At 35.5% G+C, this 26,670-nt stretch overlaps 1 protein-coding gene across 2 annotated transcripts in view; it reads left to right on the forward strand.

The window, feature by feature from the left end:
* TRAPPC8 (trafficking protein particle complex subunit 8) overlaps positions 1 to 26,670 on the forward strand; it is an 85,001-nt gene that overhangs the window by 39,265 nt on the left and 19,066 nt on the right. For both annotated transcript variants that reach the window (XM_043443873.1, XM_043443872.1), the window contains exons 12-22: positions 3,439 to 3,570; positions 7,905 to 8,129; positions 10,653 to 10,761; positions 12,201 to 12,395; positions 12,819 to 12,949; positions 13,853 to 13,927; positions 14,412 to 14,538; positions 16,589 to 16,743; positions 21,397 to 21,839; positions 23,660 to 23,807; positions 24,937 to 25,033. In XM_043443873.1, coding sequence (XP_043299808.1) covers positions 3,439 to 3,570; positions 7,905 to 8,129; positions 10,653 to 10,761; positions 12,201 to 12,395; positions 12,819 to 12,949; positions 13,853 to 13,927; positions 14,412 to 14,538; positions 16,589 to 16,743; positions 21,397 to 21,839; positions 23,660 to 23,807; positions 24,937 to 25,033 — 1,837 coding nt within the window. The remainder of the gene's footprint in view (positions 1 to 3,438; positions 3,571 to 7,904; positions 8,130 to 10,652; positions 10,762 to 12,200; positions 12,396 to 12,818; positions 12,950 to 13,852; positions 13,928 to 14,411; positions 14,539 to 16,588; positions 16,744 to 21,396; positions 21,840 to 23,659; positions 23,808 to 24,936; positions 25,034 to 26,670) is intronic.

Raw genomic sequence — 26,670 nt, forward strand, 5'->3', positions numbered from 1 at the left:
TGTGTTTTCATGTAAGTTTTTACTGACGCCTCTACCCCAGGTGATTTTATACCTGGTTGCGGGCAGAGTTCACAGACTGGAGTTCTTGCTGAAGTGGCAGCCTGGGTTTTTCCTTTTCTCAGTTCCTCACAGAGCATGCATGATGGCCTTGTCATAGCATGGTTGTGAGCTGCCACTGAAGTAAAATTGTATACTTCAAACATTCAAAGCCTCTCCTTTGTGGATAAAGCTATCCCTCTGTGACGTTCTGCCATTTTTCTTCCGTCAACAAGAACAAAGCGGCAGTGAGATGTAAGTGCAGTGTTTAGCTCTGCAAATCAACTCTCAGAAAGCAGCTTTACTGAACGCAGGAGGCACATTTTGCTTCAGCTAAGTTAATATATGCTGTGGACTTCCAGGTCTTTCTTGGGTTGGTCAGTCCAGTTAAAGTGGAGACTGTTGAGGGTTTACTGTCCTGGTTCTCAATTGATGTACATTAGAATTATGTACACACCACCAAAATCATCTCAGGTATATTCCTTATTTTAATCAGAATGTCCAGGATTGCTGCCCACCAAGTTTTGCAGGATAATGAAGCTTTGTAGAGAATTAAGATGTTTTATGCTCTGTGTGTGCATGCATGTGTGCGTGTGTGGATGTGTGTGCATTGCTGGGCATAAACTTAAGAAATTTACTAGACTTAAACTGACTCCATTGAGAAACCTAAATTCCAAAGTAGATTTAGAGGGAATCTACTTGTTCTAGATATTAATGATAAAGTAATAGAATAGAATGAGAATTTAAATGCTACATATGATTGGCTGTCATTGTGTCATATTAGTGGGGAATGTTAGATTAGTCACTGAATGGTATTGTGACACCTGATTAGCTGATTCCTATCTAATTCATTGCATAATATAATTATAGCTTGATTAAGTTATAATATGAAAAAATGAAATAACCTCAAAGAAAATATGGAGCATCCCAGGTGGCGCAGTGGTGAAGAATCTGCCTGCCACTGTAAGAAATGCAAGAGACATGGGTTTGGTCCCTGGGTCAGGAAGATCCCCCTGGAGTAGGAAATTGACAACCATTCTTTGCCTGGAAAATTCCATGAACAGAGGAGCCTGGCAGGCTGCAGTCCATAGGGTCACAAAGAGTCGGACATGACTGAGTGACTGAATATACATATGCACACACACTGGAAGAGCATATTTTTAAATTTAGGAATGATAACATTCTTTCTTAGTTTGATGCAATATTTTGAAGCCGTGAAAGTGAAGATAATGTGTTTGACTACTGAAGAATAGACTCTTTTATAGCAAAACTGGGAAATACTATTTGCAAATGTATGACAAAGGCTTAATATTGATTAAGTGTACAAAGGGCTCTTACAAGCTAGATAATCACAAAAACCCATTCACAAATGGGCATAACAGACAGTTTGAAGAAAAAGTACAAAGATCCCTAAACATATGGTAAATGAACAGCCTTACTATTAAAGAAGTCTAAGTTGAAGAACTAAGTATTATTTTTCTTTTATGAAAAAGGTAAAAAATCTTAAAACTAATTTTTGGCTGGGTAGAGTAGAAAATAAACTCTTGCTCTCTGGGAGTTTTTACAGATATGATCTTTTTTGTACCGATATACACATATATTGATTAGAATTTGAAGTATATGCATAGCTTTCATTAACTAAGCACTTCTATTTCCAAACACTTGTCTAATAAAAATATTTGTATAGTTATTAAAAAATATTTTTTAAAGATGTTTATTGAAGAGTTTTTTTTGTAGTAGTAAAAGTTTGTGGCAATATTAAATCAGTCAAGTGGAGACTATATTAATAAATTATACATTTATATAATGGAATATAAAGTGGCTTTAAAAGAAATGAGAGATGTAGATGTTTTGGAAAGATGTTGATGGTACTAAGGTAAAAAGCGAGATAATATTGTGTGTAATACAATTTCTGTATAAGAACATATGAATATCAAAACTGTGGCATTTAGTATATAAATACATACGTACTTAGAGAATGAGAGAAATGGAACAGGCCAGTACCATTTTGGTAATGGTAGTTATCCCTGAGTCAGTCAGATGAGGCATGAAGTGGGGAAGAAAGATACTTCCTTTTTTTCTTCAACATTTATTCTTAAAGGAAAAAAAAGAGGCTACATTTAATAATTTTTTAAGAAGAAAGCATTTTCCTAAAAAAATAGAGATGTAAATGCCCTGTCTTCCCCAAGTAATTCTGATGCCTTGGTTAACAACTGTTTGTTAATGTTCATTCCTGGTTTTTCCACTCACTAGCTTTTGGATCTAATTAACTAAGAAAATCATCTAATCATTTAGTTTTTGTTATGAGGAGGTCTGAAATAGATAATATCTACCATCTACTGAATGCTTTTCCTCAGATGTTTCCACTCTAATATAATTTTATGATTGCTACGGAGATAGTTGCAGTAATCAATAGTCTATGAACACTTTTTGATGTGACTATAATTTGTTGAAATTATTGCATTTAAAGTCAATGTTTTTTGTTTTCAACTTTCCCTGGGGAAAATAATGGCAGCAGAACACATGGAAGGGCATGGTAAGTTCAGCTTGAGAATAGCTGAAAAGCTAGAGAAAGTTTGGTGAAAGAGTTGTTGATGCTTGATCAGCAACCTTCCGTGCTTTCTCAGTTATTTGTCAAGTGATGATAGCTCTGTCAGTTGAAAGATTGTCCTTATGGTGAGGCTATAAATGTACAATGTGGTTTTTGTAGACTCTGTTGTAAGTCAGTTGCAGTGGAAACTAATTTGAGTTGTATCATTTACTAATACACTAATAGTAGGTGATAATCTTTGAAGGGGAAACCTTCTGGATGTTTTAATGAAAAGCAGTTATTTTGGCTGTTTTAAACTAGAGCAAAACTGAGAATTCCTTTTAAGTATAGTAAACCTTTAGAGAGGATAAAGTAACATTTGATTATTTAATGATCTACATACATTCTGTTTTAGCTTTCTTCTTTTATTGGATGAATAGAAATAGGCTATTGTATGTCACAGATCAGTTTCCAGAAGAAATTAGATTTGACTCTTATTCTGTACTCCGTTTTCTGGTTTGAGTCAGTATTCCTATATTAAATTCTCAGTTTATAATCTTTTTTTGCCATTTGAAAAGGGATTGCATTTCTTCACAGATTTATTACATGGTGCATATCACAACCAGACTTTTGACTTTATGTAAAGTGAAAGAAAGTGTTTCATGGTAGAGACTTCTTTGAACTTTTTTCAAATTTGTGCTTGTTGGAAGAAAGAATCATCAAGACTGGATTGTCTATTGATCTCTGCTCTTAGATACTACCAAGTTAAATATTGGATGCACTGTATATTATTTTAAGAAAGAAAATGTTTTTCACTAATTAACTCTGTAATTTTGTTAAATTAACCTTCTTTTTCTTTAAATATTCAATAGGATTCTGATCTTCGAAGTGCACTTCTTTTGGAACAGGCGGCACATTGCTTTATAAACATGAAGAGTCCCATGGTTAGAAAATATGCATTTCATATGATATTGGCAGGCCACCGGTTCAGTAAAGCAGGGCAGGTGAGTGTGCTGGCTTTAAACAGAAGATAATTTGTTATTTATTTTAATTTTTATTTGTTGTAGCTTGTTTATTTTATAAATGTATGTTATTGCTAATTTTTTTATTTAAAATTATTAAGATGAAACTAAATTTTGTATTGAGGTAATGTGTTACATTGGTAAGGACATGAGATTTGGATTTAAACACGTCTAAGTTTAAATCTTGATCTTGTGCTCACAACTTTTTAAAGTTATGTCTTTGAGCCCTTTTTTTTTTTATTTATAAAATTTGATTTTGTCCAAATTTCTGTGAGGCTAAATGATATATGTGAAGGCCAGGTATACTGCACTTAAGTAACTTTAATCCTTCTTAAAGGTGATTACTTCAACTCTGGTCTTCTGTTGTTTCTCAGAGTATCTTTTAATGGTATTTGCTAAATATTTAATAGATAGAAGTCATCTATTTCTTCTCACTGGGAGCAGCTAGGTTGGAAGAGATCTTTATTAATTTGGAGAGATTCCCTGGCCCCCAGTAGTCCTTTTAAACATTAGCTGGAGGGAGCTTTCTTGAGGCAGAGAATGGTAATAGCACCTGAGATAGGGTCATTTGAGTCTGTGTGTGCTCAATTGTGTCTGACTCTCTGCAACCCCATGGACTGCATGACTGTGACCCCTGCCAGGCTTCTCTGTCCATTGTGGTTTACTATAAGTATACATAAAAACGTGGGCTTAGTATTCATCTGTATATTCCAAGCACTCTGCTAGGAGCTGAGCTTACACTTGTAAAGCTAACATGGTCTTGTCTCTTAAGGAATTTTTTAATCTAGTCAGAGAGTATGAGGATTTTTTAAATTTAATTAATATGAATTTTTATGAACATTCCTTTTTCAAAGTCTGTGATAACCAAAACATGCCAGTGTTAATTCAAAGGTGCAAAGAAGGAAAGGTGTTCAAAATTACTCTCAATTTCATGGAAGAATGTCATGATTTATAAAAATCAACTTTTCAAGATTGAGTTCCTCTACTTTTGGAAAATGGGAAGTTAGAAAATATGTGAACTTGCTTTATATTAAATACAAAATTGTAAAAATATTTATGAAATTAAGTCTTTATAATAATTTTATGTACTTTATGATTAGAATTTCTCAGATTCTGAAGTGAGGAAAAAAATTAAAAAGCTCTGATTTTTCACAGCCCATTTTCCATAGTTAGTACAAATGCATCTGAAACACTATCCCGTTGTTTATCTTTGCTTAAAGTGTTCTATTAAAGAAATCTACAAAATATGTTAAGTAGAAGAAAAATTATATGCCCCACTAGGAATGGTTCTGTCATTTTCCCACATCTTTGTCCACTTCTGTGAATGATTTCACTTGTGGTTTTGATGTCATTGAATCCTGTATTTACCTTCTAAAGGTACAGGACATATTGCCTTTAGGAAGTGCATGGCAGGTTAAAAATGCTACATTTTGGTAGGTTGAGATACATTTGCTCTCTGGCCTAATAATCATCTTTAACTGTAGTTATCTTGTGGAGTTAATGATTCCAGGGTAGCTGGTTTGCTGTTTTGTGACCTATATACCTTGAACCCAGGGGATTGCTTTCTCAAATAGTAGAAATCTGAAATATACAGACCTGTTAGAAAAGCAAATATATGTCCCACTGAAGTTGGTAAAGAACAGTGTCTTCCTTGGACAATAAGGTGCTCATCGTGCACATAATTCTGACTCGGGCCAAGTTGTTTCTGAGAAGCTCCAAAACTTTTCATGACATTTTCATTAAAAACAGATGTGGCTATTGACAAAGATGAGTGTGAAGCATAGAGGAGATTATATGTATATAGTGATGTCATTTTTCAGTCCTCTGTGATTGCAAGTTCATGCTGAATTGCTTATCTTATCCCCAGAAATTGTTTATAGTTCAGTTTTTTTCCATTAAGAATATTAACAAGTAAAAGGTATTTAAAAAGAGAGCCGACATTATAATCAGTATTAAAAAAATTAAAGTGCTGAAGAGGTGTTTCTGTTTATGCCCAGTATACCCTGTATGATCTTTCTATTACTTTGAAAGGCAAACTTTAAATCCTTGTTACCTCTTAAATCTCTTTAGATGCTTTTCCAAGAGATCCTAAAAAATGCACTTGAACTTGACACTTTTAGACACATTTTATTGTTTCTCTGTATCTCTCAGTTTTTTTTTTTTTTTTTCTCTCAGTTTTTAAGATTCAGTATTTGTTCCTTTACTAAATGCAATATGGAGATTGGGATTTTGTTTGTTTGTTTGTTTTATTTTTAAGAAACATCACTTAAAAATTATTTTGAAATGATCTCAAACCTATAAAATAGTTTCAAGTACAGTTCAGAGACTTTTGTTTACCTGAGCCATTTGGGAGTTAAGTTGTCTACCTGGTGCCCCAGTACCCTCCCAATGCTTTAGGATATATTTCGTCTTTCTTAGAAACAAAATTCTTTTCTCCTGTACAACAGTAAAACAACAATGCCAGTCGAGAACATAGCACTTAATACAGTATTACTGTCTAATCCTCAGACCCTATTCAAGTTTTGATAGTTGTATAGTGAAGGATCCTGTCAGAGGGTACTCTGACTTTTATGATGTTGACACTTCCGATGACGATAGGCCAGTTATTGCCTCCATTTAAGCTTGTTGAATGTTTCCTCATCCTGAGATTCACATCAGGTATATTTGTAGGAGTATCACAAAGAAGAGACTGTGTTCTCACTGCATGCTGTGATGATTTTGATTTTGATTTTGATTTGCCTTTATTACCTCTTGATCAAGAAAACATTTCCTAAAAAAAATTGACCAATTCTGGTTGAAAATGATACAGATTTTGTTAATCTACCAGGAAGAGGGTGGGTATAAGAATTTACTCTGAAGCAAAAGGTTTAGTGGAGAGAAACCTTTTTCTTGGTGAAAAAGTGAAAAAAAAGTTCGTTATTCAGTCAGGTCCGACTCTGTGACCCCATGGACTGTAGCCCTCCAGGCTCCTCTGTCTGTGGGATTCTTCAGGCAAGAATACTGGAGTGTGTAGCCATTTCCTTCTCCAGGGGATCTTCCCGATCCAGGGATTGAACCCAGGTTCCCTGCCTTGCACACAGGGTCTTGAGCTGCCAGGAATACCAAATCCCATTTTTAGAATGGAGGTTGTCTGAGTTCAGAGGGTGGCATTAATACGTAATTAAAGCCTAACACCTATTCATGGGTGTGGCAGCATGCAGCCTTAGGCAGAAGAAAAGAAAGCCAAACACTGTCACTATCAAAGACCAACAAATACATGTACACACATAATCACTGCAGATGGTGATTGCAGCCATGAAATTAAAAGGTGCTTACTCCTTGGAAGGAAAGTTACAACCAACCTAGATAGCATATTGAAAAGCAGAGACATTACTTTGCCAACAAAGGTCCGTCTGGTCAAGGCTATGGTTTTTCCAGTGGTCATGTATGCATGTGAGAGTTGGACTGTGAAGAAAGCTGAGCGCTGAAAAATTGATGCCTTTGAACTGTAGTGTTGGAGAAGACTCCTGAGAGTCCCTTGGACTGCAAGGAATCCAACCAGTCCATCCTAAAGGAGATCAGTCCTGGATGTTCATTGGAAGGACTGATGCTGAAGCTGAAACGCCAATACTTTGGCCACCTCATGCGAAGAGTTGACTCATTGGAAAAGACCCTGGTGCTGGGAGGGATTAGAGGCAGGAGGAGAAGGGGACGACAGAGAATGAGATGGCTGGATGGCATCACCGACTCGATGGGCATGAATTTGAGTAAACTCCAGGAGTTGGTGATGGACAGGGAGGCCTGGCGTGCTGCGATTCATGGGGTTGCAAAGAGTCGGACATGACTGAGTGACTGAACCGAACTGAACTGATACCTTCATACTCATATATGTAGAATTAGAAGACACTTTACTGTTCAGTCCAGGGCAGTGGTATAGAGAGCTGACTAACCAAATTTAGACTTCACAAGATAGCTCTCAGCTACAAACTAACAGCAAGTCTCTCACTGATCCATGACTCCACGTGCTGCTGCTCTGGAAAATCCCAGATGGTTTTTCACAAAGTCAGTATCATCCCTGACTTCTCAGACTTCTTACGCTTGGACAGAGCAGCTGCTTGTTTGCTTCAGGACCTCTTGGTTTTTAGCGATCATTGCAAAGTTTAGTTTCATTTTCTTCATCATCCCAGTCTCTGTTAGAAGAAGAACTCGTTACTAGTTATTTGATTGTGTGTGTGTGTGTGTGTGTGTGTTGATTGTGTGTGTGTGTGTGTGTGTGTGTGTGTCCGGTCCCAGAGAAATTTGGATTGTAATACTTTGCTTTATATATTTTCTTGCAGAAAAAACATGCTTTACGCTGCTATTGTCAAGCCATGCAAGTTTACAAAGGAAAAGGCTGGTCTCTTGCAGAGGATCATATTAACTTCACCATTGGGCGACAGTCCTACACTCTCAGGCAACTGGACAATGCTGTGTCTGCTTTCAGGCATATTTTAATCAATGAAAGTAAACAATCTGCTGCTCAACAAGGGGCCTTCCTCAGAGAATATCTTTATGTTTACAAGGTGAATACTTATTTTCAGCAGTGGATATTAAAATTACATTTGTCATTATTTTCAGCATAACTCATTTTCAGTACTATCTAGTAAGAGTCTTACAAATGGTTTTATTAGACTACATATAATTATCTTTCATAATAAAATGTAGCAGACTAGGCTTTTTGGTCATAAATCTGAGTTACATTGCCCTTCTACAGTTCTCATAAAAGAGAATTTTAATATTACAGTAAACATTTGATTTGTGGCTGTATTTGGAATCTTAAAAAATACCACGAGCTTTTGGGACTGTTTTCTTATGTATTTTTGAATTATAAGTGGTTTTACAGCATTTAGGTTATTGTACCATTCTTTGGAAAAGTACATTCCTCTCAATTTCCTATGGAAAATGAGTAGGTATGGATCTGTGAGAGGTAGACATTACTTTGATGTAATGCAGAAAAATTAATAGGAAGAAAAAATATTTCACTGGACAGGAGGATAGCAAATTTAAAGCATTATTTTGTGGACAGAATGGAAAGTTGTAATTTTTTCCTCAGGGTCCATGAATAGTAAATAGTTTATCTGTCCTGCAGAATATAATTACCCTTTTTTACTTTATTAATTTGAAACCATATGGGTAAGAATTTTGGCAGATAGAATGCTAAAATGAGTCTAGGGGAGGGGGGATCGGGATGGGGAATACATGTAAATCCATGGCTGATTCATGTCAATGTATGACAAAAACTGCTACAATATTGTAAACTAATTAGCCTCCAACTAATAAAAATAAAGGAAAAATAAATAAATAAAATGAGTCTAGGAAGTAAAATACATATAAAAATAATATTTGGAGCTTTAGCATCCAGAGAGAACTAATTTGCTGAGTAACCTTAAGGAGATTTTCTTGGACCAAAATAAATATATCTAAAGTTCTTCCTCGTAAAATTTTATGACTCATATATTAAGTAAAAGCATCACTACGAACAAAGCTAGTGGAGGTGATGGAATTCCAGTTGAGCTATTTCAAATCTTGAAAGATGATGCTGTGAAATTGCTGCACTCAATATGCCAGCAAATTTGGAAAACTCAGCAGTGGCCACAGGACTGGAAAAGGTCAGTTTTCATTCCAGTCCAAAAGAAAGGCAATGCTAAAGAATGCTCAAACTACCGCACAATTGTGCTCATCTCACACGCTAGTAAAGTAATGCTCAAAATTCTCTAAGCCAGGCTTCAGCAGTATGTGAACCGTGGACTTCCAGATGTTCAAGCTGGTTTTAGAAAAGGCAGAGGAACCAGAGATCAAATTGCCAACATCCGCTGGATCATTGAAAAAGCAAGAGAGTTTCAGAAAAACATCTATTTCTGCTTTAGTGACTATGCCAAAGCCTTTGTGTGGATCACCACAAACTGTGGAAAATTCTTCAAGAGATGGGAATACCAGACCACTTGACCTGCCTCTTGAGAAACCTGTATGCAGGACAGGAAGCAATAGTTAGAACTGGACTTGGAACAACAGACTAGTTCCAAATAGGAAAAGGAGTATGTCAAGGCTGTATATTGTCACCCTGCTTATTTAACTTATATGCAGAGTACATCATGAGAAACGCTGGGCTGGAAGAAGCACAAGCTGGAATCAAGATTGCCAGGAGAAATATCAATAACCTCAGATATGCAGATGACATATGCACCCTTATGGCAGAAAGTGAAGAGGAACTAAAAAGCCTCTTGATGAAAGTGAAAGAGGAGAGTGAAAAAGTTGGCTTCAAGCTCAACATTCAGAAAACTAAGATCATGGCATCTGGTCCCATCACTTCATGGCAAATAGATGGGGAAACCGTGGAAGCAGTGTCAGACTTTATTTTTGGGGGCTCCAAAATCACTGCAGATGGTGACTGCAGCCGTGAAATGAAAAGCCGCTTACTCATTGGAAGGAAAGTTATGACCAACCTAGATAGCATATTGAAAAGCAGAGACATTACTGTGCCAACTAGTCAAGGCTATGGTTTTTCCAGTGGTCATATATGGATGTGAGAGTTGGACTGTGAAGAAAGCTGAGCACCGAAAAATTGATGCTTTTGAACTGTGGTGTTGGAGAAGACTCTTGAGAGTCCCTTGGACTGCAAGGAGATCCAACCAGTCCATCCTAAAGGAGATCAGTCCTGGGTGTTCATTGGAAGGACTGATGCTGAAGCTGAAACTCCAATACTTTGGCCACCTCATGCGAAGAGTTGACTCATTGGAAAAGACCCTGGTGCTGGGAGGGATTAGAGGCAGGAGGAGAAGGGGACGACAGAGAATGAGATGGCTGGATGGCATCACCGACTCAATGGACATGAATTTGAGTAAGCTCCGGGAGTTGGTGATGGACAGGGAGGCCTGGTGTGCTGCGATTCGTGGGGTTGCAAAGAGTCAGACACGACTGAGTGACTGAACTGAACTGAGTGATTCTTAATATTCTTTCTTAGCATGCCTTTAACAGCTTGTGTATTAAAAATGAGGACGGATGAGAGTTCTCTCAGAAATTCCTTTCGTCTTTTGTGTCTCTCTCAGAATGTGAGTCAGCTCTCCCCAGATGGCCCTTTACCGCAGCTTCCTTTGCCATACATTAACAGTTCAGCAACCCGGGTTTTCTTTGGCCATGACAGACGACCAGCAGATGGTTAGTAAAGTTTAATTTGGCTTTGTTACCTAGTGACTTTTTCTTTGGAGTTATTTCATCTTTTTCCACTAAAAAATAATATGTAATTGTTAAAGAATATTTGAAAGTAAACAACTATACCATATCATCTTGTCATCCTGCCACTTGAACCTACTACTTTGGTGCTTTTCCTTCCAGCTTTAAAATCTAAAAACAATAACAACAAAATAGCTGTATGTATCATGAGTTTTCTCACATAATATAAAGAAATTCTCATACAGATTATATAATCTTGATAAACATTTTTAATGGTTGTAATGCATTCAATGGATATAAAGTATTTTGATATTTGCTATATGGTGTCCATCTTCTTTGATTATATGAAATCTAAGTTGTAAGGGACATCTTTGTGGATGAATCTTAACATTTTATTATGGAAAATTTCAAGTGTACACAGATGTAACGAACAGTTGCCAATATAATTGCTGTTCTTGTTCTGAGACTTTTTTAAAATTCAGGATTATTTCCTTAGCATTGAGCTTTAGAATGGCAATACTGGGCCAAAAGTTTAAATATATTAAAGGTCTTTATGCATGTTAAACTTTGTAATTCTAAGTCTTTTTAATTGGAGCTTAGTATGTTTCTTTTTGAGAGCGAATTTAGTATTTTATTTAAAATATTTATCAGGGTACTTGTAGCAGCATTGTTTTTAGTAGTAAACAAATGAAACAGAATGAATTGATAGATTTTGGTATCTTCATATATTGGTTTCATGCTGTAGGATGTGAGTGAATGAGTTCTGTATATTTCAGTGTGGATAATACCACAACATAAAGTTGAGTGAAAAAAGTTGCAGAAGGATGAATCAAAAGTTATTTCATTTATATAAATTTCAAACATATAAGCTAGTTCTATGAGCTGTTTATATACACACTCATATTTGATAAAGTAAAAACAAAAATTATGAATGTGCATGCTACAACTTTGGAATAGCTCTGGGAAGAATTGGTACCAGTGGAAGAGATGAAGAAGAGAGAGTTGGGGAAGGTGAGATAGAGGAAATCAGCTTCATCTGTAACATTTATTGTATTTTTTTAATAAAATTTAGTTTCTTATAACAAAGTTGACATTTCTTAAATTTTGATACACAAGTATTTGTTATAATATTTTCCATGTTTTGTCCGTATGTTTGAAGTATTTCATATAAAATTGTGGGCACTAAGAAAATATATTCTGTCAGAGTCAGAAGGAAAAGGGCATCAGTATTACAAGTTGAGTTCCAATTAGGCTACAATTAGTAAGAGAATATTTTTCTCTCAGATAAAATTGAAAACAGGCAAGAATGGTATATGTATTTATTTGGATACCTTAGATTTTTATTTAAAATATATTTCATTTGAGGACAGGTGTTAATAAATATGTATATTTAATAGTGACACTTTTCTTTTTTTTTTTTTAAGGTGAAAAGCAAGCAGCTACTCATGTAAGTCTTGATCAAGAATATGACTCTGAATCCTCTCAGCAGTGGCGCGAACTTGAGGAACAAGTGGTGTCTGTGGTCAACAGAGGAGTCCTTCCACCCAACTTCCATCCCACACAGTATTGTTTGAACAGTTATTCAGATAACTCAAGGTTTCCCCTTGCAGTTGTGGAAGGTGATACACTTGAATTTTTATTCATGGTTTTTTACTTGTTTGTTTTGCTTACAGCGTATTCACAGTAATTTTTTGCATGCCAAATATGACTGGAGGCTGAGGATACAAAAGTAAATTGAGTACTTATTACTTAGTGAGCTGCATTTATAAAACCAAGCAGTGGGGACTTTAATACAGGAATATTCAATGTGCTTTTGGAATGTAGAAGGGAGAATGACAAAGAGTACAGAAAAATTATGGGGGAAGTCTTCTAAGGAAGGTAATTTCAAAACTGTATCCTGAATAAATGCACATTTACAAAGTGATAAAAGACAGTCTAGGCAGAAATGCAGAGCTTTGAAAACAAGGTGTGTTCAGAGAATTGAAGCATATGGTGATGTGTAGGGTTTATTAAAATTACTAATTAAGGCTTTTCTTTTACAGAACCAATAACAGTGGAAGTGGCTTTTAGAAACCCTTTGAAAGTTCCACTTTTGTTGACTGATTTGTCATTGCTCTGGAAGTTTCAACCTAAATATGTCAGTGGAAAGGATAATGAAGAAGTTAAAGAACTAGTAAGTTGTTAAAAGGTATTTGTAATAAGCATGTTTCAGTAATAGTCTAACAAATGCTGTAATAACATTTCAGCAGTTTCTGTTCAGGAAGCTGAACTTACTCTTTTCTTATGCTTATTTTCCCTCATTACAAAATGTATGATAATATGCTTATTGTTGAAAATTAAGAATATAGAATTTTTCCTTGTGATGAGAACACTTGGGATTTTCTCTCAATAACTTTCTTGTATCACATGCAGCAATATTAAGTATATTTATTATGCTTTACATTGTTTCTTATATGTTATAACTGGAAGTTTATACCTTTTGATTGCTTTTATCCAGTTGCTCCTCTCCCCGCCTCCTACCTCTGATAACCACACATTAGTCTCTTTTTCCATGAGGTTGTTCATTTGTTCTGTGTTTTCGAAGTACAGTTGACTTAAAACTCTACATTAGTTCCTGATACACAACCCAGTGGTTCGCTATTTCTTTGCATTTCAAAAGGATCACCATAAGTCTAGTTGTTGTCTGTCACCATTCAAAGATGTTACAGAGTTATTGACTATATTCCCCACTTTGTACACTTCTTGTGACTCATTTACTTTGTAAGTGGGAGTTTGTACTGTTAAATTGCATTCACCTATTTCTTTCTTCCCCCCAGCCCCTCCCCTCTGACAACTATCTGTTTCTTCTCTGTATCTATAACTGTTTCTGTTTCATTATGTTGTTCACTTTGTGTATTGCTTAGCACATAGTAAAAACCTAATAAATGCTAACTATAGCTATTGTCATTGTTGCTAAGTGTTGATATGTAGCAGTGTTAATAATCTGATACTTTATTCATTAGAATGTATATTTTACATATTTTACATACATATATTTACATATATTTTACATATTTACATATATTTTACTTTTCAGGTAAAAGGTGAACCTGAAATGATCGGAACTGAAGTTATTTCAGAATTCTTAATTAATAGTGAAGAATCTAAAGTGGTAATTACTTTATTACTTTTCTGTCACACCTTTCTAAAAGTAAGATGACAACAGATTTTTAAAGCCTGTGTATTTAGTTTGTTTTCTAGTTTTCTTAAAAATTAAGATTTATCATTTTAGGAGACTGAAATTACATAGAAGGAAATAGGTTGGGAAAGTAGGTTTGCAGTGGTTTTTAGTTTGTTAATTTCCTAAGAAGCCTGGTGAAAAAAGGTTTTGCTTTCTTCGTGGGTTGAGTGTTTTAATTTCATATGATATTTGGTTGGCCAGAATATCTTGGTTTTTATTAAAAGTTGTGATGCCTATAGTTACTGAGTTTAGAAAGTTTCTTTTGAAGAAAATGCTTTCCAGTAGGAGAAATCAATTGAGAATTAAGTAAATTTAGGTCTGAGCTTTTATTTCTGTAATACTACAGAATTTAGGTGTTGCACTATTTAAGATATTGTGAAAACAGGTAATAAGAGTGACTTAAATATCTCCACAGGCAAGGCTAAAGCTCTTTCCCCATCACATAGGGGAGCTGCATATTCTGGGAGTTGTGTATAATCTTGGCACCATTCAGTGCTCTGTGGCAGTAGATGGCATTGGTGCTCTTCCTGGATGTCACACAGGTAAAGTTATGGCATTGCTGAACAATTAGGAGCTAATAAGTAAATCTCCTTAGAATAAATTGAGAAATGAGCTATTTTAAAATTAGGTTTAAAGTACCTTTAATAAAGACATTCAATCAGATGAAAGAATGAATAATTTGGATTATTTTTAACTCTGCCATTGCTTAAAAAAAACAACTTTATTCCCTTCTGATGTATTTTTGATAGTTCTGTGGTTCTACCCTATGTATTTTTCTTCTTTGTTACTGATCCACATTTAGTAAATTCTAAATTAATGTATTCTAACCATTGGTTGAGATGTCTGCTGCCAGTACAAAGGTTGACTAGGATAGTCTCTTTTTTTTGAATATTTATAAAAACATAGAGTGAACCAAGGACCAGTGTTTTCACATCCCTGAATGTGAAATGACATAAAATTCTGTCGTCTGTTTTGTAAAAAGAGAAGGGTTTAGAATTACGCTGGTATTCTTGGTTCCCCAGAATTGGTAGGTTTTACAAATTTTTGAAGAGTGAAACTACCAGATACATGTTTAACACAGCTTGCCTTTTTTTTCCCTTTAATTTCAGGAAACCATTCTCATATTATTTTGTAATAATTATATGTTGCTATTTGAGTTTAAGTTGACAAGACTAGAGAGAGGGTTTACTATAAAATTCCTCACTTCTGTCTCTTCATTTTAATAGCTGTCTATTTTTAACAAATTAATAGTCAGCAGACTTGAGTTTGGCATTTATAAAAGCTGATTATTAATATTGAAAAATCTTTTGGGACCCTTGGAAAATCTGTTGGTTCTTTTAAAATTTAGTTTGAAATTTCTCCTTGCTTGCATATCTAGGATAATTTAGTAAAACATTTTTTTGGAGCGTATACTGAAATAGAATGAATCCATAAGAATTCAAAAATTTTAAAACAAAAAATTGCCACTAAATGTATAGTATTCTGCATTTTACTACTACATGTATAATTCTTGCTTGACAAACACCAGAGAAGATGCTTTTACAAATAATACTGCTAATTTTTAAATACTTTAAGTAAGTTAGCTGAGTGTTAAAAACTTTTTGAAGCTTCTTTCCTTCCCCACTAACCTATGATTTTAATTTTGTACCACAAAGTTATGATTGTCAATAAATTATAGCTAATTACTTCATTAAGGTACCAAATATATGCATTAATAAATAGTTTATAAATTTTTTATGATGTTAGTGGGAGAAGACCATGACTTAACTATTAAATTGTACCTTATAGTAGAATTTGAGTGAGGTTTTAGTGTAAAATGCTAATAGGGATCTGGGTCAAATGAGGTAATGGAAATGCTACCTTGTACGTCTGGTCTGGGCAAATCACAGTGATCTTCAGCATATTAAATGTTCTAAGTATTCCTGCTAAGAGGGAAATGGCAACCCACTCCAGTACACTTGCTTGGAAAATCTCATGGACGGAGGAGCCTGGTAGGCTACAGTCCATGGGGTCACAAAGAGTTGGACGTGACTGAGCGATAGGTTCTAAGTATTCCTGCAGGAAATACAGTTGTCCGCCTTCGCTGTTTTCACACCTACATGCAATGTGTGGAAGCTTTTGGGGAAGAGCTCACATGCATATTAAATGAGTTTAATTTTGAGAAAGCTATGTATATTATAATTTGCTTTGTGTAGTTTATTGAGAAGGTACAGTTAAGTCTGTTGAGAAAGTATATTTATAATCCAGAAATAATTCAGATTAGTATATATATTTGAATATGAGTAGCTGTTCTGTCAGATAGATCTTTTTGGTTGATTATAGGTTTCAAAAACTTTCCATTTGATGATGTGCAGTCCTTCTGCAAAGTAAGTAAATCCTAAGAAAATGAGAAATTAAAGCAGCATGCAGTAGTAGATGTGGTTAAGCATGAACATAAAATATGCTTAGTTCTTTGCTTAACCATGTTAATTGGTAATTGTCTAGAGTTCTTCTAGAAATAATCTGAAACATACAGTACTCATATATTCAGACTAACTTGATGTCAGTTAACTTATCAAATTATTTTAGGGCATTGATTGTTTTTTATTTCAGGAAAACATTCCTTGAGTATGTCAGTCCGAGGGAGACAGGATTTAGAAATCCAAGGTCCTCGACTTAACAACACAAAAGAAGAGAAAACGTCTATTAAATATGGTCCTGATCGACGTCTAGATCCCATAATCACTGAGGAAATGCCACTATTGGAGGTATTTCAGTTTTTAAAATTTCATGGGCTTAATAATTTATCTCTAAGGTGAGGATGATATTTTGGATAGATTAATTTTAGACTTTGTTGATATATTGAAGTGCAGTTTTAAATTCTTGGTAAGCTAATGTTAAATAGATGTAATTCACAAAGACAAGATAATCATGCAAATTGGCATTAAGTGACAGCCAGGTTATAAGATATAATCCTCAAAATATTAATAGAAGTTGCGAAAAAGCTTCTAAAAGAACACTTTGATTGTTATTAAAATCAGTGGCTCTTTCTGGGTAAGATATAAAAATAACATAGGAGTTAATTTTTATAAAATACTTAAGCAGTAGATAGGTGTATGAATAAAAGCAATATTCACTTCACTTTCTTTGTGTCCCACAGTGTCCTGCCTTCATGCAGTCTTTTAGCTGCAAAAGATAGAAATTGATGCTAGGTAGTATTAACCCCCCCCCCCCCACACACACACACACCTATTACTTAGTTCAAAGGAGTTTGGAATAACCTCATGAAAACTATAAAGCATCATAGAACAGTAAGCTCAAGGAATAATAAGGACTCAGCAGCTCCAAGAAATTTGTAAAACCTTTAGAAAGCATTACTTCCTAAATAACTTTTTATTTTATATTGGAGTATAGCCAGTTAACAATGTTGTGATAGTTTCAGGTGGTCAGTAAAGGGACTCAGCCATACATATACATGTATCTGTTCTCTTCCAAATTCCCCTCCCACAGCCTACTATGTAACATTGAGCAGAGTTCCACGTGCTGTATAGTAGGACCTTATTGGTTATCCATTTTAAATATAGCAGTGTGTACATGTCCATCCCAGACTCCTATTTTGATATGACTTTATTAGTCTTATAACTTCTGGTCTTTGTGCCACTTCATTACAAATATCAAGTGTCTGGGACAGAACTGTGGCCCACTTGAATCAGGTATCTGACTGAGAGGCAGGCCACTGGCACAGCCATGAAGTGTAAGTGTGAACCCTGGAAGGAAGTTCTTCCTCCTGCATCCTCAGATTTCCCTGGAAGGGGAGTTAGAAGCTTAGTCATTCACCATCAGAAAGCGCCAGTGATACCAAACTGATGTTTCTCTTTTCAGACCTTTCCTTGTATATTTGTATATATTTTTAGTAATCATACTGCACATTTTATTCTGTGACTTGCTTTTTGCCTTTATCAACAAAACCTGGCCTTTGTTTTCATTCAGTAAAAATTCTTTCACAGCTGCATAAGGAATGCATTTATTCAGATAGTTATACTGTATTTTAGTCATTTATATATTGATGGGTATGGTTCTGGCTTTTCATCATTACTGACAGTTCTGTAGTAAATATTATGTAATGTTCTGTCCATGCTCTAGTTTAGGCAGGACTTCCCTGTGGCTCAGACGGTAAAGCGTCTTCCTACAATGCAGGAGACCTGGGTTTGATCCCTGGGTTGGGAAGATCCTCTGGAGAAGGAAATGGCAACCCACTCCAGTACTCTTGCCTGGAAAATCCCATGAACGGAGGATCCTGTTGGGCTACAGCCCATGGGGTCACAAAGAGTCAGACACAACTGAGTCACTTCACTTCACTTAGTTTAGGCTATAGACTTTTAGAAATGGAATTGTTGGATCAATTGTGCAGTGTACCACAGAAGTACCTTTAGCAAGCCTCTCAGAATTGACAGTTTTCCTTACAGAATGAGAGCGCCATTGCCTCGTGCCAGTGCCATACTGGATACTATCATGTTTTTATTTTTGTTTTTTTTTAAACTTTTGTAAATCAGACTGGTGAAAAATGGCATTTATTTGGTAACTGATAAGGTTGGTTAGTCTTCATTTTTTTTTGTCTGTGTGATTTTTTTCTTCTGTAAGTCCATATGATGCCTTTTAATTGGGTGTTACTTCCTTTTTCTCATTGGATGATTTTATGGGTACTAATCCTATACTTATAGTGGTGGGAAAGGCAACATGCTCATGAAAATGGTGGTATCTGTTGGTGTTGAGCAAAAGGTATTGTTGAGCTGCTTATTTTCTGCCCAGATTTTACACTTGCTTAATTATGTTGCAGACTTCCCAGGTGGCTCATTGGTAAAGAGTCCACCTCCCAAGTATGAGAACACGGGTTTGATCCCTGGGTTGGGAAGATCCCCTGAAGAACGAAATGGCAAGCCACTCCAGTATTCTTGCCTGGAGAATCCCATGGACAGAGCAGCCCGACAGGCTGCAGTCCATGGGGTCTCAGCAGAGTCAGACATGACTTGGTGACTAAATAGCAACAACAATTATGTTGCATTTAAAGAGCTGTATGGGGGATTCCCTGGTGGCTCATGGTGAAGAATCCGCCTGTCAATGCAGGATACACAACAACGATAATAATAATAATAAATAAAGAGATGTGTAGGGCAAGTAGAAGACGTACAGACTGATGTCAGTACTCATTTCTGGTTAATAAATACTTGCACATACTTTATCTTTCATCTGGCAGTTTTCATCATTTAAGATTTTTTTAACTTAGTTAAGAGAACTTCCATTATATTTGAATGAGTAATAGTATACCTTAATATTAGTAAAAAATTCATAGAATATTCCCATTCCTAATATCGTATGTCAGAAATATTTCATAGAGTTTGAAGTGTTTTAAGGAAGTAGTGAAAGAAGTAATCAGTCTACAACATCTGATGAAAGTCTCTTAATCAAAACAAGAGTGAGCATGAAAATTACTGAAGCTGAGAAAAGATGAAAATTAAAGTGCCCTGTGTTAACTGTCACGTGTGTGGCGTACTGAAAGCATACAGCTGTGAGCTGTATCTACTGATTAGAAATATTTTGGTTTTAAGTTCTATTGGAGAAAAAACAGTGTCATTGCAAAACTTTTTCTTCCCTTATTAATTTTTTTTACATTTCATTAGAAAAAAGTTTTACATAGAAAAGTAGAAAGAAGAGCAGGCCCTTCAGGTTCTGTCTGTAGGCAGTGTGTTGTGTATATGACATTGATTCAACCAGACTTGCCTATGTCAGATCACTTGATGTTACAGATGAAATCACAATGATTAGCCTTATGTGTATCATTTTTACTTTATATGCCTATCACACATCTTGAGGAGTTAGTGGAAGTGAAAGTCCTGGTTCTTGGTCTTATTTTCCATTAAAATTTGAAGCTGTTTAAAACATCAATTTTTTATGAGGACTTTCAGCAGAAATGCATTTGAAGTAAAGGCTAGATATACTGGTTCTCCTTAGAGTCAACATAGTCTATTTAGTAAAACCTTATTCTGAAGATATATACACAGTATCCTACATACGGTTTATCACTGGTCCTATTCTATCACCCTTCCCGTTCTACCCGTGGCTTACCCGTGTTATCTGGGTATCTGTGTGTTTTAGTGCATCTTTACAGTACTCTTACTTCACTGGTTACTCATGCGGTTGTTTTTGATGTAACAATTCCAAAATTGATATTCCTTCACAAATTTTAGCTTATTTGATATTGGCTAATTAGTGCATTATCTGTGTTTTCAGTATAATGTTATGCTTAGTTTTTTTTTTCCCTAACTTCTTAACCTGTGTTTTGGATTTCTGCATTAATCCCTTATTTTCTCGTGTCCATTTTTGAAGCTTCTCATTTCCCCTGATTTTATCTGATTCCTTAAGAATTTGGCCAGAATGAAGTCTTATTCAAACTTAGATTGAAAGACACAGATGTTTCCACTGGACTTTGATAACTCCTTTGGGACAGCCAGCTATAACTTTACTCTTTATCCTCTTTACCCTTACTCCTCCTTTCTTTGATTCTGTCAGTACTTCTGACATTTATGCTTGTGGATCTTTTAAATGCAAATGACTTACTGGATGATTTTGTTAGTCCATATTTCCAACTCTTTAGTACTGGTCGACAGTCCCTATCTGAAATCCTGAGGCCAGGCATGTGTTCAAAGTCTTTTTTTTTTTCTTTTTAATTTTTAGAAATCACACATATGCATGTGTGTTTTTATCATCTACATTTTGTGACCCCTGTTGGGTTTGTGGCAGCACCGGTTATCAAGCACATTAACATAGCTTGAATGAACCACATGAATATCGCACAAAATGGGAAAGGCTATAAAGAGTCTCCATTAGTCAGATCAGGTTTCCCTCACACATTGGGTTATGGAAACCCTGAGGATACTCAGAGATGCCAGGTTTAAAAATTATGGATGTGGAATCATGCTTCTGTATGTTCTCCTCTTTTCAGACCTATTGTGCATCGCTTCATTTTAATGATGTATGGATAAATAGATAAGCTACTTTTTAAGTTGACAGTGTTAGGGACTCTTCAACTGATAACTGTTCATGTAATCATGTTAAATTACTTATAGCTTGTCTTAACCATAATCTACACAGTTGTGAAAATTTTGCTGGTGGCCCTCGAGTTGTTGACATTGTACCTTTAATATGTAACTCTGAAATCTGCTACTGAGTAACATTGGTCTCTGTCTTATCCCTCTTTTTAAAAATGGAGTTCTTAATAACCACATACACAGGGAGATATCAAAGAGAATGAATAAAATACTTGTAACCCTGTAGTAAAGAAATAACAGCATCTTAAAGTGTTATTCAGTAGAGTTCAGAATTTTTAACAGACAATATAATAATATTTTTTCCCTCCAATGCAGGTGTTCTTTATACATTTTCCTACAGGGCTCCTCTGTGGAGAAATCCGAAAAGCCTATGTAGAATTTGTCAATGTCAGCAAATGTCCTCTTACTGGATTGAAGGTTGTTTCTAAACGTCCAGAGTTCTTTACCTTTGGTGGTAACACAGCTGTTCTGACACCGCTGAGTCCCTCGGCTTCTGAGAACTGTAGTGCTTACAAGACTGTTGTGACAGACTCTACCTCTGTGTGTACAGCACTTGTATCATCAGCTTCTTCTGTGGACTTTGGCATCGGCATAGGAAGTCAGCCAGAGGTGATTTCTGTTCCCCTTCCTGACACTGTTCTTCTACCTGGAGCTTCAGTTCAGCTACCAATGTGGTTACGTGGGCCAGATGAAGAAGGTGTCCATGAAATTAACTTTTTGTTTTACTATGAAAGCATTAAAAAGCAGCCTAAAATACGGTGAGTATTATAAAATTTTTTAGATTTAACCTCTGCATTGAGGATACATATATATGAAAAAAGTGAAAGTGTTGGTTGCTCAGTGGTGTTCAACTCTTTGCGACCCCAAGGACTGTATGTAGCCCACTAGGCTCCTTTGTGCATGGAATTCTCCAGGCGTGAATAGTGGAGTGAGTTAGCCACTCCCTTCTCCAGGGGATCTTCCTGACCCAGGGATCTAAGCTGGGTCTCTTACATTGCAGGCAGATTCTTTATCATCTGAGCCATCGGGAAAGTATATACCCATTCAAATAAACATTTTATTATTTGTTAACATATGTCATTGTTTACTAAGAAATTACCCTTATCCAAATTATGCATGAAATTTTTATCTGAGGTTGTCCCTAATCTGAGTAGCCAAAAGTGGAAAAAAATTAAGCTACATTAATCTTTTTCATGCTTCTTTCTGTAAACTTCATGGTTTTTTGATACAGCTAAGTACTATGGTCAGAGTTACCACATAATAATAAAATTCACAGGTACCATGAATTAAGAGTGTCATTTGTATATGAAGACAGGTTGCCTGCAGTCATCCTTTTTAAAGAAAATTATTTTAACTTTTCCTTTTCTCTAGCCCTCCTCTGCCTCCCCAAATTTATGTGTTTGCAGAGCAAGTAATTTGAGTGGTGGTATGGGTATCTCTGAAGAAATTAAAACACAAGGAGCTGTAGCTTGTATATTTGCACAACAGTATTTCGTGCTAATCCCATTGTCATTTCTACAGAATTAACTTGGAATAGTTGTGCTACTTTAAAAAATTTATTAACTATTAAAAATATCGTAAAAGGCTTACTATGAGAACAAAAAGATACAATACTTGTAAGGAAAAGTATGTTGTAAGTCCTCAGTAAATGTTAATTCCCCTTAAGAAGATGAGTCATCTGGCCAAAGCAATTCATTAAGGCTTTGTGGAATGTAGTAGTGGTGAAATGAGCTTCCAAAGAAAGTAAAGATTTCAGAATTTGAATGTCAAAGGGTATAGGCAAAAGAGTAGTGGGTATTCCAGGAAGTAGCTGTATATGTGGATGAAAACTGACAAGTTAGGAGATACAAACTGAATATAGTTAGTTTGGCTACAGTGTAAAATGTGTAAAACGGGAATAAAGATTGAATTGTAAAGCTCTGCCAGGTGAAAGTGTGTAATTTATCAGTACTTGGTCAGCATCCAGTAACTTTGGAACTGTTATCAGAAGAGTCATAATCAAGACATACGGAGAAGGCAGTGGCAGCTCACTCCAGTACTCTCACCTGGAAAATCCCATGGACAGAGGAGCCTGGTAGGCTGCAGCCCATGGGGTCGCTAAGAGTCGGACACGACTGAGCGACTTCACTTTCACTTTTCACTTTCATGCATTGGAGAAGGAAATGGCAACCCACTCCAGTGTTCTTGCCTGGAGAATCCCAGGGACGGGGGAGTCTGGTGGGCTGTTGTCTGTGGGGTCGCACAGAGTTGGACACGACTGAACTGACTTAGCAGCAGCAGCAGCAGCAGCAGCATAATCAAGACATAACTATATGATGATTATTTTCAGGTCTGTGCTATGGATGAGTTTGATGAGCAGGGAAAAAGGGAGACTAATAGTTTTCTTCCAAACTGGGAGTAAAGAATTGAACCAAAGTTAGGCTAACTAGATACTCTTACATTATTGTATTTGTCTTTGTTTTTTTAAGAGTATAAATGGTCCTGAGAGTGAATGGGTTTTAAAAGCTTTATTTGGAATTAGAGAATCATAACTCTGGGAGAGGTTCTTAGATTAAATTTGTAACTTTTACTTCTTTAGTCACAGAATATTAAGACATACTGCAGTCATTTGTACCAGCCGATCTTTGAATGTGCGAGCCACTGTCTGCAGAAGTAATTCTCTTGAAGATGAGGAGGGCAGAGGAGGCAACATGCTAGTCTTTGTGGATGTGGAAAATACCAATACTGTAAGTTGGTTTAAAAATAGACTTTGTTTTTAATAATGAACTTTTTTCCTTCACAAGACAGTATAAGCTAGGAATTTAGGGAGTGTTCATTTTGAATAGAATATAAAAATATCCTACTTCTCAATTTGCTTTTGTGGTTTTATCCTTTAGTGCTTCAAATAAAAGGATCTAGTGGTATTAATATGCTGCATAGTTGTATGATATATAGCCATACATACCAGTAATTCAACCCAAAAGAGATCTTATAAAATGCTTTCTAGTCTCACCATTGAGAACGTCTTTTGATGTAATTAAATTTACAAAGTTCTATTAGAAATTCACATTCAGTAGTAACTTGATAACCCCTCACTTACACATTTCCAACAGTACCATTTCCTTTATATAAAGCATTTCAAACATATTATTTACCATTCCTGTTTATGTACTCTAAATATCAAAATGAAAATCTTGAAGGAAGGGAATGTGATCTTATTAAAATAGAATTTTAGTTCAGATTGATTCAGTTTAGATACCTATTTGAATTGTTATTACTTCTGTAATGTCCTTTTTCTTTCAACTCCATTAATTTGTTAAGGTCACTTTGTTTGGTGATCTTCTCCAAAATCAGTATTTGTAATAGGAAGAATGTCTGGATAATTTGAAATTAGCTCTTGTTAAGGAGAATAAAAAAATTGCATGCAGTTTAAATAAATGTAGTTGATTGTATTTTGGGATTCTGTTCTTTGTTGCTTTTTTGCCTTAAGAATGTGATAGAAAGATGAGAAAAAATAAAATGAGAGTGCTATGGTTTTGATTAAAATTGATAAGAAATAATTTTTGATAAATAACTCAGTATGATAGATTCTAATAACTGAATGCCTTTCAATATTTAAAAATTTGCCACCAGAAGTATATTATAATTAAATCTGTTTCTTGGATAGGTGATGACTTACCTGTTTTCAGAATGTTTGTGGAGGAGTTTAAATAATTGCCATTACTGGCAATTACTGAAATATATAGTGTTAATTTATTTCAGAATAAAAATTGCATTTTATGTTAACGGATAGTGACTTTGGTAGCAGTGTCCTTCTCAGTAAAATATACTAAATTAGTGCTTCTAAATCCTGAATGACTCTCTTCTTTTTGATAGAGTGAAGCAGGTGTGAAGGAATTCCATATAGTACAAGTATCAAGTAGTAGTAAACACTGGAAGTTACAGAAGTCTGTAAATCTCTCTGAAAACAAAGGTTTGTGCTTTTTCCCTTTTCAGAATAAATTCTGATATCTTTATTAGTTGACTTTTCTTCAGAACAGTACCACAATGTAATAAGATTATTGGTGCCTTTCTTATAATTAACTTTTTTAAGCATTAAATTGTGCGTTCATTACATTGCATGATTTTTAATGGAACTACTCATCTTAGTCGATGATTTCCCATCTTTTTATTCCACATCTTTTCTATTTGTATATTCTTTTTAAAAAAAAATTCAGTTGTGGGACTTCCCTGGTGGTCTAGTGGTTAAGACTTCACCTTCCACTGCAGGGGGTACAGGTTCAATCCCTGATTGGGGAGCTAAGGTCCCACATGCCTCGTAGCTAAAAAACTAAAACATAAGACTGAAGCAGTACTGTAACAAATTCAATAGCAACTTTCACAAATTGTTTGCCAACAAAAATAAAAATTCAGTTGTAAAATTAGTGCTTGGATACATGGTCACAGTCAAAATTTCAAACAGTACAGAAGCATATAGACTAGTTTCTTGTTTCCTTTACTGTTGGTAAGCTGATTTTTCTGTGTATAATCATACTTGTATGTTGATTGGCTTTTCTGTGTATTTTCAAACCCATATAACACTTAAAAGAACATGCACACTTGTGATACGTATTGTCTAATTGTTTTCCAAAATATTTCTATCATTTTATCATCTTGCCGGTAATATGAGAGTGCTTAGTGCTTGTCAGAATAGATTGAAGCTGGCAAAATGATACTTACTCTTTCTAGAAAGAATTGTACATGTATTTAAAAGATTAAAATAATGTTTTAAACCCTTACCTAGCCTCACAGTAATCCTTAATTTTGGAATTTATACAAAGGAATTAATTCAAAAATATAAGAAGATTCATATATTCAGAGCAGTTTATTGCAGGGTTATGTTTAATAGGGAAAAATCGAATGTATCTTTAATGTGAATTAAGCTACAACTCGTCATTAAAATATATAAGCTTTTAAAATGTGTCTGTAATATAGTGGGAAAATGCATCATAGCAAACTGTGTGCATATAATAATATTGATATAAATTATCCACATGAAAAAATACTGATAGGAAATGAAATGATAGAGTGGTGGGGTTGTGTACTCCCTGGCTCCCAGATTCTAAATTTTCAAAATTTCTGTTTATCTGTATGAACATGAATTTCAGAAAGATTTAATCTTACCCTTTTAAAGAATTGAATGAGATTTGCCTCATTGAGAGAAAAGCAAAGATGTTTTCAGTCAGTCAGTTCAGTTGCTGAGTCGTGTCCGACTCTTTGCGACCCCATGGACTGCAGCATGCCAGGCTTCCCTGTCCGTCACCAGCTCCCGGAGCTTGTTCAAACTCTTGTCCATCGAGTTGGTGATGCCATCCAACCATCTCATCCTCTGTCGTCCCTTTGTCCTCCTGCTTTCAATCTTTCCCAGCATCGGGGTCTTTTCTAATGAGTCAGTTCTTCGCATCAGGAGGCCAACGTTTGGAGTTTCAGTTTCAGCATCAGTCCTTGCAGTGAATATTCAGGACTGATTTCCTTGAGGTTTGACTGGTTGGATCTCCTTGCAGTCCAAGGGACTCTCAAGAGTCTTCTCTAGCACCGCAGTTCAAAAGCATCAATTCTTCAGCACTCAGC

This window comes from Cervus canadensis, chromosome 23, assembly GCF_019320065.1.
Source record: "Cervus canadensis isolate Bull #8, Minnesota chromosome 23, ASM1932006v1, whole genome shotgun sequence".
Taxonomy (NCBI): Eukaryota; Metazoa; Chordata; class Mammalia; order Artiodactyla; family Cervidae; genus Cervus; species Cervus canadensis.